Genomic DNA, 14,166 nt, shown 5'->3' with positions numbered 1-14,166 from the left:
AAAGGCACAACAAGCCAACCTGTAGTAAAAGCTACACATTAAGAGACCCACAATGACATACTAGGCCATTGTGTGGTAGAGGCTATGTTCCTAGGAAGCTTGCAAGGTCAGGCTGTGAATCAGTGAATTTTGCATTGCTGAGTTGATGGGGACTCCTGCAGAAATCGAAAGCAGATTCTTCTTTTTCGGAAGACCGTGAAATGTTGTGCCTCTGTGAAACAAACCAACTTGATTCTGAGACTCCCTTACAACCTGAGTGGATGTTCAACATTAATATGAGAATCCAGAGACAAAGTTTAAAATATCATGCACAGATTTATTGTTGCACATGCACATATTACAAAGCATCACATTCCCAAGAAGAACAGTACACATACAGCAAGTGCTCCAGGATCATATACATGTCATAAAAGTCCATAGCATGAACTAATAATAATTACTATTTCCTCCGATTTTTAATAAGCCATCTAAAATTCACAATTATTCTTAAAATATCATATACAACATTCATTCACAGTAACAGTATGCCTTTCAACGGTAGACATCTGCTGGCTTCTAGCTTCGAGACTACGCAGACGGTACTCCATAGTGCCGAGCCTCTCAGCCTAATATACCGAAATAGAAGATGGCACGGACGTCACGACTGCAGCCCTTTACAGCCGCCTAAGTGCAATCATGTTTCATCAGCTCCACCAAATAAATAAAATGATGCATGTAATTAGTGATAATCACGATAGATCCCTAGTGTGAAGGATATATTGCCGTTGTATGCTGTGCCTTCAGGTAATATATGAAACTTTAGGCCCTGGTGCAAAACTGGAATTGGGCGAAAATGTATCAATTCTTTACAAATCACACAAAATAGCAATCATTGACTGATACCAATATAGAAAATGCCCAAAAATTGGCAAAGAGGCCATGCTGGTGATTGTGCAGTCATAAGGCAAGGAAGATTTAATGCATAAAAAAAATAAATAAATAAATCCCGTCCCCATAATAGAGATTTCGAAAAATCTGATTACTAAAGCGGGCTGTCGAAAGGAAGCCGATTTTCCCCTTCTAGCATTACACAGTTTACAGATAGAAAACATTTGTATTAATAACGCCTTTTGTGTCCGGATCCCAAGTTACTGTCTATTTTATTGCCCAGTGCTGCATTCATAATTCTGTTTGTTTCTGAGCTGTAATCTCTCAGAATTCATTGCAGGCTCAATGTCTGCCATGTGTGAGATGTAATCTTTATTTCAAGTTTATTGTTATCTGTAATAAGAACATTGTCATCTCCTCCACCCTGAGTTACAAGAGATCACATAAGATGTTGAGGCAAGATCGATGAAGAATTGCGAGTGCAGCTCTGAAGATAACTCCCGATCACTACAAGTAAGGCTACGTTCACGTTTGCATTCTGACATTCTGCTTATATGTTCCATTTTTAGGAAAAGGTTAATGGAAGGAGTTTTTAAAAAATTTGCGTAACACATACAAGCAGAAGCAGAGGCAAAACTTGTAGTTATAGGGTCTGAATGAGTTCATTTATGTGTCTGTTTTCAGAAATGCAGGACTTTTTCTTCCATTCTAAAAAAAATAAAAATATATGGACTCATAACAAAACCCATAGAGGCCCCGTAATATCAATGGGGGGGTGGGCACTACAGCTTTCGCTTATATCAGTTATGCAACAATCCATTTTTTACATATTACTTCTGTATGTTCCAAAAAATGCAACAGATAAAGGAAATGTCAAAACCCAAGTGTGAATGTAGCCCAAGAAATGCGTGACTAAGATTTGTTAAAATCTGATTTTTTTTTGTAACCTTTCTTCTAATGATATACATAAGGAGGAAAAAATTTTGTATTCTGATCAAGCGACCTAGTTAGTAATCCGTACCCACTGGACGGCAGCGCTGTGCACCGCCTCTTACCCGACAGTATCCGAGGCTCATCTTTTCATTATTTGGCCTAGTGCGATTTCACTGTTGGGCCGTGATGCACAAGGTCAGTGAAACAAAAAGAAAGGTCGTGGATGCGGTCATGTAAGAGGCGGAATTTCATGGCTTCCGTCCAGTGCTCCCAGATTACTAACGTGGCCGCTGGATTGGGTCTGGCAAACGTATTCAAACCAACTCTAGTTGGGAATATTCCCCAATGTTTACCACTCACTGGGGTGGTATACGATTTTTGGGACGTTGTGTCCATCTGTATAAGTAGGAGACAACATGGACTACATGCCTGAAGAACACTCTCGGAAAACTATTAATCTTAAGAGTGCAGAAAGTGGCAGACACCAGAGGCCAATAGCTTCAACTCATGACTGTCCCCATATTTATATCTTACAGCAACCGTTTTCACTTTTTATGCAGCACTCACCCTTTAACACAGGTCACACCAAAGAATATACCGTAACCAAGTAGTCACAGGACCAGAAAACATTAAGTTGTAACCTGTGTAGTGATATATGGGTGGATGGATAAAAGTTATTCAATGAGAATTTCCATGACAAAAAAGGGGAAGTCCACCACCTGAGGAGACTTCTTTTTTTTTTTTTTACTTAAGTGCATGTATTTAGGGAAAAAAAAAAAGAATCATTTTTACAATTTGGTTTCATTACAATTTTTGCACCGTTTGGCTTTTACAGGCCCTGGATTTCCCGGCACATTCAACTTTGATGTGGTCTGTGGTCATAAATCTGCTGAAGGGAGTTAGAAACTCTCAGAACAGCTCACTGATGGATCCTCAGTTAACCCATTCTGCAGGTAACACAGAGGCTCTAGAAGACAAAGGGTGCAACATTTCTAATGCAACCCAATTATATTTTTAGTCATAAAAAAAAACAAAACATCTATGCATTTAAGCAAAAAGGTTTACAAAGTTGGTTGGTGAATACATAAGTGATAAGGGTACGTCAGAAAAAAAGACCAAAAAACAAAACGTTGGCTACTAATACACATGCTGAATCTGCTTAGCTACCCCCCTTTTCCCATTTTATAAAAATAAATAATTATTACAAAATAAAAAGCTATCCCGCCATTTATTTACTACATTACCATAGAAACAGGCCATTTATGTGGACTAAAACAAAATGGCTGCTGATGGCGGAAAAGTGCTAAGCTGCCTGTACAGGCAAATTGTGCCACACGTGTGGCTAAAATGTCAGCGTGTACCCCTTCAGCATCACAGTCAATTCACCAGGGACCCATGGGAGAGGCTGTGGACGACAAATGGGGACGTGCAACATTCGGTGAGGGTGGCGGCCGCCGCCAGAAATTACCGCCTCCCCTTATTTTGAGGGATACAACAAGACCGGGGAACAGACCCAAGATTTTTCTCCTGCCGAGTTAATAAAGTCTATTTAGAGGGTCTTTAATAATATCAGATACTGGATGACAACTAATATATCTGAAAATTAATCTCCTCAGGCTACAGTCACACAGCTTTTCCTGACAGACACCATTTTCTACCATGTTGGGGAGTACATAATTATATACCAAGTCACATTTGTCATTCAGGAAAAAGCTGTGTAATTGCTGCCATATCAGATATCATTCAGCTTTCCCAGAGAATCATATTACACAAGAATCGTGAGGGAATCAAACATAAGCCAAGCATGGCCACCAATCACAGCGCAGCATTCATGTTATACTCTGCCCCTGGAAAATGATAGCTGAGTTCTGATTGGTTGCTATTGGTAACAAAGATGGTTTCCTACATCTCCCCCCATTTTTGTAATGATGGCCTTTTATTATTTTTGAAACCAGCTTTGCCAGAAAGAGATAACGATAGTGGAACCGGTGTCAGAACCCAGTGAAACTGGGCAGAGTCCCACGGGCTCAAGAAATGTGTTATACACATGATCGGAGAGGGATCTGATCGCAGCAGAATGACCTCATATAGATGCCGCTAACAATGACAGCAGCGATGAAAAGGTTGAAAATTGGGGAATGTGTCTCTTCAGAAGTTCATTGGCCTCAACAACAACTTTATGACCTATGGGTGGACTTTTACCCCGCAAAAAAATATTAGAAATGGCAGTATTAGGGTTTTTTTTGGGGGGGTCAAGAAGGATGAGAAAGTCGTACTGTTCCCAAAATGGTAAAGATTAAAAAAAACAAACAAACCTACAGCTCGTACCGCAAAAAAGAAGCCCTGACGTAACTCTATAGATCGAAAGAAAAAAAAAAAAAAAAGTTATAGCTCTTAGAAGGCGAGAAGGACAAAATGAAAGCAGAAGAGGAGGCCACTGGGACCAAGGGCTCATATAAACATGGCGGCAATTCACTTGTATTGAACGAGGCCGCTCAAGTCTAGTTGGCATGTGACCGCATATAAGCAAATCGCATACAATGCACAGCCGACACTGCAAAATCCTGACAGCGGGCATACTGCATGCTGTAAGAATTCATAAGACTGCGGTCACAATGCGACTGCAGACTTGTATCCCATGCCAGGACAACCAACCCCTTTAATGGTATCCATCAGAATCACTTCAAAAGCGAGCTTCTTTTAGCTTCTCGACGCTAATGTGAGCAAAGCCAAAGATAAAAAAAAATTTTTTCCCTGTCTGGAAAAGCTGGGTGACAAATCAGGAATCATCATAATCTCCACTAATCAGATATAAATGGCATATTCTAGCAATAATATTCAGCAACCATTGCCCAAATACCCCCTTAGAGCAACACTCCAGTATTGTTTTTTTTTTCCCAATGCCAGAGTGGTATCAATAATGCATATTCCCAGCCCTTAGTTTTATACTTACCAGCCACAGTCTTATGTTTCTCCCGTAGCCGCTCCTCCATCTTGTGACCCCAACTTCTGACTCCCCAGAAGTCACAGGTAACAGTGACAAACTCTCAGTGTAAGTCTATGAGCCGTGTTCTGTCTCTCATAGACTTGGAGTTGTGACACTGCAGGTCACAATCAACAGGAGACGATTGGAGTGGCGCCGAGAACAGAAGACAGTGGCTGGTAAGTGTAATACTGGGTGCAGGGAACTTCCAGTAGCGATACTACTCTGGCCGTAAAATGTAAAAACCCCGCAGGAGTGGCACTATAAATTGCACCTCAAAGTGAAAGTCCACCTTTTACAATCATCATGTCATTTTCATGCTTAAAATTCTGCGCCAATTATTATTTTAATATATCTTTATAAAGGTCGGAGCTTCATTTTTCTGATGCAGAGTGTCAAATCTCCTGCATGGATATAGATTTAGAAGATAACACTAGGGGGCGAATGGGAGCTTGCTGAATACAGAGTTGTCAGCAAATTCAATGAATAACCTGTCTGCAGTAAGCTCCCTCTAGTGGTGGCTGCAGGCACACAGGATGCAATATTTTAGGCTTATACATTGTATTTGGAGCTATGCATCAGAAATATGGGGCTCTTACTGGTATATTGATATATTAAGATAGAGTTTTGAGCGTAAATAATTAATAAAACAGAGCTTTGGCTGTGTGGACTGAATCGGTTCCCAAATATTCACATTACAGAAAAGGAAGCATCATTTTAGAAACCAGTCTCTAGGATAACCATCGGGGTATCCCTGACGTTTAGGTCAGATGTGCATGGAAGTTCCCTGGAATATTCATGGCTCAGACATCATCAGGATAAGTGGTGGACATTCTACAACTGGTCTCGGAATCACAAACGATTTACGGTTCAGAGCTGATAGTTCTGCCATCCCTTGGACTGATGTGCATGTGCCATTACGATCAGCCTGGGTGAGGAGCCCTGAGCATTTTACATTCCTAACATTGTACTGGGTGCGCACTTTAGTGTTTTCATGTGGTCTATACACTACTCCCTACATAAGCAATAACCAAACATCATCCATTACAGCAGTCTACATTCCGCAGTTTTTTTTTGTTTTAAATGCAGACATGGATAATGATAAAATTGCTGAGCAAATTAACCCAACAGCTGGTTTTAATGCCATCAAGTATTACCACTGTGCCCACAGCATGCCCCCATTCTCATATAAGCCTATCCTCCTGCACCTGCTGCTCACACACCCCGGTGAAACAGATTCCACCCGTCTGTGCATGGCTCCCCTCGTGAATATCCATCCGTTGATCAGCAGGGTGGTGTGTCCAGATTTCAAGGGGAAGATCCTTGGGTAAAGGACGTTCTTTAACATGGGCATCTAACTGGCGGAAAAGGTCTTTGGGCTTTTTCTTGGCAAGAACCTCAACCTCTATGTTAGAAAAGAAGAATCAGTAATAGTGAAATTGTAACTTCCCATCTGCTTCTGTTAAAAGGGAATCTGTCCATTTTGGCTACCCCACCTTAGAGCAGCATGATGTAGGTGTGGAGACCCCGATTCCAGCGATGTATCACTTGCTGAGATGCTTGCTGAAGTTGTGATAAAATCACTGTTTTATCTGCTGTAGATCTATTAGGTTCTCTGAATGCAGCACTGTATATAACCCCGCCCCCACCACTGATTGGCAGCTTTCTGCCTACGTACAGTGTACACAGACCTCTACCGCTGAGCGGTGGGGGCGGGGTTATATCGAGCTCATAAATTTGGAGGACTACATGGCAGGTTTACTAGTCCTCCAGTGATAATCTCCTGCTGATAAAAACTGGGTTTTTATCAAAACTACAGCAAGCAGCCCAGCAAGTGACATCGCTGGAATCAGGGTCTCTACATCATGCTGCTCTCATATTAAGTGACAAAAACCTGGAGACAGATTCTCTTTAAGCTGTAGATATTATGACCATGCCAATAACGACATCACACAACATTGTACAAAAAAAACATGGGCGAAACAATTGGACGAGATAAGTTTATACAATAGTGTGTTCTCCAGGCCAAAGATAGAGCTCATTATCACCAAGTTCTATGTGGAAAATCCAATAAAAACACACACAGTACATCAAATAAGCCCAAACCTGTTTTTTTCGGCAACCACAATGTGTATGGTTCTCCTGATGATGATGTCTGGAAAGTTTGGGGTTGGCAGGGGATTTAGGCTAGGAAATATGGATATACAATATCCAATCCCATAAAGATACCGTAAGTAGTTCTCTAATACACATACAAACACGCTCGCCTTTATGTGTATGGGGGAATCGGGAGAGTATATGGAAATAGCGGTCTGAACTCTTGCTAGGGTAAAAACAGATTAAAAAGGGCCATCAAGAATTAGTATTAGGGTATTTTTCCCAGAAAAAAAAGCCAATCTTTTGCCACTAGATATTTTTGCCATTGCAGTTCATTACTATTGAGATGTTATTCAAACAGCAGCCCATCCTAAGATGGGCTGCAGTGAGAAGACATACAGCTCCCGAGACCTATGTCTCAAATGACAGAGGTGTATTATAAGCACACATACCCCAGTGAGATGAAGAAAAGCGCTGTGACAAAAGAAGAAATTAATGTTCTCCTGGAGAAGAAAATCCTTTTATCAGACAACCGAGAATTATTTCTTATCCTGTCACAGCCTTTCTCTGACATATCAGGTATGTGTGGTCCGATACAACGCTTCTGTCAGTTGAGAAACAGGTCTCGGGGAGCTGTGTTTCTTCAGACTGCAGCCAGTCCTGACACATGACTAGGAAGGGCTGCTGTTTTAATTATGTGATGGGGGGGATTTTTTTTCACATTCTTAGAGAACCCAAAAAAGAAATTCTCTGGGAATAATAAAAGCCTTGTAGAAGAATGAAGCTGGTATGGGGGGAGGACAAATATAAATATATTTTTCTTTTACAAGGTCAGTCATAAAAAAGTAACATACAGCCTCCGACTGTTAGTGGCATTATAATTAAAGCAGCATGTGGGCCGAGGGCACATGCAGAACAGTCGTGTTCCCAGGACAGTCAGGGCTGTTCATAATTATTATATGTAACTGGGATTCATTATAGTCCTTTAAGCCCCCTGGCACATATAGATTTACGAGGAGAAAGAAGGATTTATGTGCCTGGAGATATAACTGCATCTCATATGTCAAGTCTATAGAAAACACATAATGAGAAATGAAAAGACATCCAAGACCAGACATGACTATATGTACACTAGAGGGATGGATAAATGAGGGAGGAAGGTTGAATGTGACGCCCTAGTCTCACCTTTCAGTATAAAGCCAGAATCGCTGATCGTTTTGTTCTCGGTCTTCCACACATGGTACAGATGGTAGTAAATGGCCACGTAGAGGTCATTGAGCACAGCAAACACCTGCTGCCTGCGGTTACACTCCCTGTACGGACAAGAAAACAACGTACAGCTATATGGAAATAGGTCCTGGACAGATTATTATTATTATTATTATTTATTGTTATAGCGCCATTTATTCCATGGCGCTTTACATGTGAGGGGGGTATACATAAAAACAAGTACAATAATCTTAAACAATACAAGTCATAACTGGTACAGGAGGAGAGAGGACCCTGCCCGCGAGGGCTCACAATCTTCAAGGGATGGGTGATAATACAGTAGGCGAGGGTAGAGCTGGTCGTGCAGCGGTTTGGTCGATCGGTGGTTACTGCAGGTTATAGGCTAACAGACAGATGTGTGTGAGTATATATATATATATATATATATATATATATATACACACACACACACACACACACACACACACACACACACACACACACACACACACACACACACACACAGTACAGACCAAAAGTTTGGACACACCTCATTCAAAGCATTTTCTTTATGAAAATTGTAGATTCACTCTGAAGGCATCAAAACTATGAAATAACACACGTGGAATTATATAATTAACTAGAAAGTGTGAAACAACTGAAAATATGTCTTATATTCTAGGTTCTTCAAAGTAGCCACCTTTTGCTTTGATTACTGCTTTGCACACTCTTGGCATTCTCTTGATGAGCTTCAAGAGGTAGTCACCGGAAATGGTCTTCCAACAGTCTTGAAGGAGTTCCCAGAGATGCTTAGCACTTGTTGGCCCTTTTGCCTTCACTCTGCGGTCCAGCTCAAATTATCTCGATTGGGTTCAGGTCTGGTGACTGTGGAGGCCAGGTCATCTGGCGTAGCACCCCATCACTCTCCCTCTTGGTCAAATAGCCCTTACACAGCCTGGAGGTGTGTTTGGGGTCATTGTCCTGTTTATAAATGATGGTCCAACTAAACGCAAACCGGATGGAATAGCATGCCGCTGCAAGATGCTGTGGTAGTCATGCTGGTTCAGTATGCCTTCAATTCTGAATAAATCCCCAACAGTGTCACCAGCAAAGCACCCCCACACCATCACACCTCCTCCTCCATGCTTCACGGTGGGAACCAGGCATGTAGAGTCCATCCGTTCACCTTTTCTGCGTCGCACAAAGACACGGTGGTTGGAACCAAAGATCTCAAATTTGGACTCATCAGACCAAAGCACAGATTTCCACTGGTCTAATGTCCATTCCTTGTGTTCTTTAGCCCAAACAAGTCTCTTCTGCTTGTTGCCTGTCCTTAGCAGTGGTTTCCTAGCAGCTATTTTACCATGAAGGCCTGCTGCTCAAAGTCTCCTCAGTTGTTGTAGAGATGTGTCTGCTGCTAGAAGTCTGTGTGGCATTGACCTGGTCTCTAATCTGAGCTGCTGTTAACCTGCGATTTCTGCTGGTGACTCGGATGAACTTATCCTCCGCAGCCAAGGTGACTCTTGGTCTTTCTTTCCTGGGGCGGTCCTCATGTGAGCCAGTTTCTTTGTGGCACTTGATGGTTTTTGCCACTGCACATGGGGACACTTTCAAAGGTTTCCCAATTTTTCAGACTGACTGACCTTCATTTCTTAAAGTAATGATGGCCATTCGTTTTCTTTACTGAGCTGCTTTATTCTTGCCATAATACAAATTCTAACAGTCTATTCAGTAGGACTATCAGCTGTGTATCCACCAGACTTCTGCACAACACAACTGATGGTCCCAATCCCATTTATAAGGCAAGAAATCCCACTTATTAAACCTGACAGGGCACACCTGTGAAGTGAAAACCATTTCCGGTGACTAGCTCTTGAAGCTCATCAAGAGAATGCCAAGAGTGCTATGAATGGGTCACCGAGGAGGAGAGCAGATCCAGGCCAAGCCACAGAAAACCAGAGAGGTTGGTACCTAAGCGGATTACAGACCCCTGATCCTATCCACACAACTAGCAGTAGCCGTGGAGCGTACCTACGATGATCCTAGACGCCTCGGCACAGCCGGAGAGCTAACTAAGCCTAAAGCAAGAAAGGGGACATCTAAACTGCCCCAGAGCAGACCCCAAAGGAATAGTAGCCCCCAAACATATATTGTTGGTGAGACAAGATGAAAACACAAACACAGGCAAGAAAATAGACTAAGCAAATGATGGGGCCCACACTGACTAGACAGGATAGGAAAGGAAAGACACTGTTTGCAATCACACAAAAAACCCTGCAAAAAGTCCAAGACGTCTGATGCAAAAAACACTGAAGTCACACGACTTCGCCCCCCACTATATCAGCACTCTGGCATATTCTGAAAGCAGAGCAAAAAAGAGACCAGTCTAAAAGGGGATAAAACAAACTGGCACAAGCAGTAACATATGGGCGGTGAATCAGCACAGCCCCAGCCGGAGCTGGCTGACCCGCACCAAGAAGAGATAGACAAAACCCAGATCAAATGCAAACAGAATAGCAAATAAACCACTTAGCTGAACATGCAGGGACAGAGCTGGAGAAATAAGACCTCAGGAGGAACAGGAAGCAAATCACCAGCAGGGATAGAGGGAGTCGGCTGTCTTAAATCCCAATCTGAAACCCCAGATCTCCAATCGTCATCAGCATTATCAGGTGGCAAGCCTCTGTCAATCAGATCAGATCCATTACATCCAGTAACCACCAGAGGGAGCCCAGAAAGAGAACTTGCAACCCCTCTGTCGAACTAACCAGCTCCACTACCTTCAGTAATAACCAGAAGGAGGCCAGAAAGGGAATTCACAACACAAGAGTGTGCAAACCAGTAATCAAAGCAAAAGGTGGCTACTTTGAAGAACCTAGAATATAATAATAATCTTTATTTATATAGCGCCAACATATTCCGCAGCGCTTTACAGTTTAACAGTTTCAAAACACAAGTCATAATAAGTAACAACGTTAACAAAACAGTAATTAAAGTAAAATAAGACGAACCTGCTGGTAAGAGCTTACAATCTACAATGAGGTGGGGGAGATACAAAGTAAAGGTGGGTATTTACAATGATGTATTTACAATGATGGTCCAGCCATCTTGAGAAGGTGGGGGACAGAGATAGTGAATGGGCTACATACTCACACTTGCACATAAAATGACTTTGATTAGTGAACGTGATAGGCTGCTCTGAATAGATGTGTTTTGAGAGAGCGCCTAAAACTGTGCAAATTCTGGATAGTCCTAATCTCTTGGGGTAGAGCATTCCAGAGGATTGGCGCAGCGCGGGAGAAGTCTTGGAGTCGGAGGTGCGGATTAGTGCAGAGGTTAGTCGAAAGTCTTTTGCAGAGCGCAGCGATCGGCTAGGCCGATAGACAGAAATGAGGGAGGAGATGTAGGGGGGTGCCGCACTGTGGAGAGCTTTGTGGGTGAAAACAAGTACTTTGAATTGGATCCTATAATGAATGGGCAGCCAATAGAAGGACTGGCGAAGAGTGGACGCGTCCAAGTACCGATTAGCCAGATAGATGACCCTGGCTGCTGCATTAAGTATGGACTGGAGAGGGGAAAGTCGAGTAGCGGGGAGGCCAATTAATAGAGCGTTGCAGTAGTCCAGGCGGGAGTGGATCAATGCGACAGTGAGGGTTTTTGTTGTTTCCATGGTGAGAAAACTGCGAATTCTGGAGATGTTCTTTAGGTGTAAGCGGCAAGAGAGGGCAAGGGATTGTATATGGAATGTGAAGGAGAGATTGGTGTCAAACATAACACCCAGACAGCATGCCTGCTGCCGGGGTGTTATTATGGTGCCATCCACGGAGAGGGAAATGTCAGATTTAGGGAGGTTAGTAGATGGCGGGAGCAGAAGAAGTTCAGTTTTTGAGAGGTTAAGTATCAGATAGAGAGCGGACATGATATTGGAGACTGTGGACAGACAGTCACTGGCGTTCTGTAGTACAGAGTGGGTAAGGTCGGGGGAAGACATATATAGTTGTGTGTCATCAGCATAAAGATGGTGCTGAAAGCCAAATCTGCTGATGGTTTGTCCAACTGGGGCCATGTAGAGAGAGAAGAGAAGGGGACCAAGGACTGAGCCCTGAGGTACCCCAACAGCAAGAGGAAGAGGAGATGACGTGGAGCCAGAGAACAAAACACTGAAGGAGCGGTCAGAGAGATAGGAAGAGAACCAGGAGAGAGCAGTGTCCTTAATGCCTAGTGTCTGGAGCCTAGAGAGTAGGAGATGGTGGTCAACAGTATCAAAAGCTGCAGATAGGTCAAGAAGAATGAGCAGAAAGAAGTCACCGTTACATTTTGCTGTCAGAAGGTCATTGGTCACTTTGATGAGTGCAGTTTCAGTTGAATGTAGGGGTCGGAAGCCGGACTGTGAAGGGTCTAGAAGGGAGTGAGTGGAGAGGTAATGGGTAAGGCGGCAATAGACTATATAAGACATATTTTCAGTTGTTTCACACTTTTTTGTTAATTATATAATTCCACATGTGGTAATTCATAGTTTTGATGCCTTCAGAGTGAATCTACAATTTTCATAGTCATGAAAATAATGAATACTCTTTGAATGAGAAAGAAGGTGTGTCCAAACTTTTAGTCCGTAATATATATATATATATATATATATATATATATATATATATATATATATATATACACACACACATACAGTGGGGCAAAAAAGTATTTAGTCAGTCAGCAATAGTGCAAGTTCCACCACTTAAAAAGATGAGAGGCGTCTGTAATTTACATCATAGGTAGACCTCAACTATGGGAGACAAACTGAGAAAAAAAAAAATCCAGAAAATAACATTGTCTGGTTTTTTTCCATTTTATTTGCATATTATGGTGGAAAATAAGTATTTGGTCAGAAACAAGCAATCAAGATTTCTGGCTCTCACAGACCTGTAACTTCTTCTTTAAGAGTCTCCTCTTTCCTCCACTCATTACCTGTAGTAATGGCACCTGTTTAAACTTGTTATCAGTATAAAAAGACACCTGTGCACACCCTCAAACAGTCTGACTCCAAACTCCACTATGGCGAAGACCAAAGAGCTGTCAAAGGACACCAGAAACAAAATTGTAGCCCTGCACCAGGCTGGGAAGACTGAATCTGCAATAGCCAACCAGCTTGGAGTGAAGAAATCAACTGTGGGAGCAATAATTAGAAAATGGAAGACATACAAGACCACTGATAATCTCCCTCGATCTGGTGCTCCACGCAAAATCCCACCCCGTTGGGTCAGAAAGATCACAAGAACGGTGAGCAAAAATCCCAGAACCACGCGGGGGGGACCTAGTGAATGAACTGCAGAGAGCTGGGACCAATGTAACAAGGCCTACCATAAGTAACACACTATGCCACCATGGACTCAGATCCTGCAGTGCCAGACGTGTCCCACTGCTTAAGCCTGTACATGTCCGGGCCCGTCTGAAGTTTGCTAGAGAGCATTTGGATGATCCAGAGGAGTTTTGGGAGAATGTCCTATGGTCTGATGAAATCAAACTGGAACTGTTTGGTAGAAACACAACTTGTCGTGTTTGGAGGAAAAAGAATACTGAGTTGCATCCATCAAACACCATACCTGCTGTAAAGCATGGTGGTGGAAACATCATGCTTTGGGGCTGTTTCTCTGCAAAGGGGCCAGGACGACTGATCCGGGTACATGAAAGAATGAATGGGGCCATGTATCGTGAGATTTTGAGTGCAAACCTCCTTCCATCAGCAAGGGCATTGAAGATGAAACGTGGCTGGGTCTTTCAACATGACAATGATCCAAAGCACACCGCCAGGGCAACGAAGGAGTGGCTTCGTAAGAAGCATTTCAAGGTCCTGGAGTGGCCTAGCCAGTCTCCAGATCTCAACCCTATAGAAAACCTTTGGAGGGAGTTGAAAGTCCGTGTTGCCAAGCGAAAAGCCAAAAACATCACTGCTCTAGAGGAGATCTGCATGGAGGAATGGGCCAACATACCAACAACAGTGTGTGGCAACCTTGTGAAGACTTACAGAAAACGTTTGACCTCTGTCATTGCCAACAAAGGATATATCACAAAGTATTGAGATG

At 42.7% G+C, this 14,166-nt stretch overlaps 1 protein-coding gene across 4 annotated transcripts in view; it reads right to left on the bottom strand.

Annotated features, from left to right (window-relative positions):
- Window positions 1-295: 295 nt before the first annotated feature.
- ELMOD3 (ELMO domain containing 3) overlaps window positions 296-14,166 on the bottom strand; it is a 43,999-nt gene continuing 30,128 nt past the window's right edge. For all 4 annotated transcript variants that reach the window (XM_073588625.1, XM_073588622.1, XM_073588623.1 and 1 more), the window contains exons 12-13: window positions 8,066-8,193; window positions 296-6,188 (exon numbers count right to left, since the gene is read on the bottom strand). In XM_073588625.1, the coding sequence (XP_073444726.1) occupies window positions 5,968-6,188; window positions 8,066-8,193 (349 nt within the window). In that variant the 3' untranslated portion in view covers window positions 296-5,967. The remainder of the gene's footprint in view (window positions 6,189-8,065; window positions 8,194-14,166) is intronic.

This window comes from Dendrobates tinctorius, unplaced genomic scaffold, assembly GCF_039654945.1.
Source record: "Dendrobates tinctorius isolate UK_male_01 unplaced genomic scaffold, ASM3965494v1 ptg000104l, whole genome shotgun sequence".
Lineage (NCBI taxonomy): Eukaryota > Metazoa > Chordata > Amphibia > Anura > Dendrobatidae > Dendrobates > Dendrobates tinctorius.
Note: the sequence above shows the minus strand (reverse complement) of the source record. Positions and strands in the feature narration are given on the sequence as shown.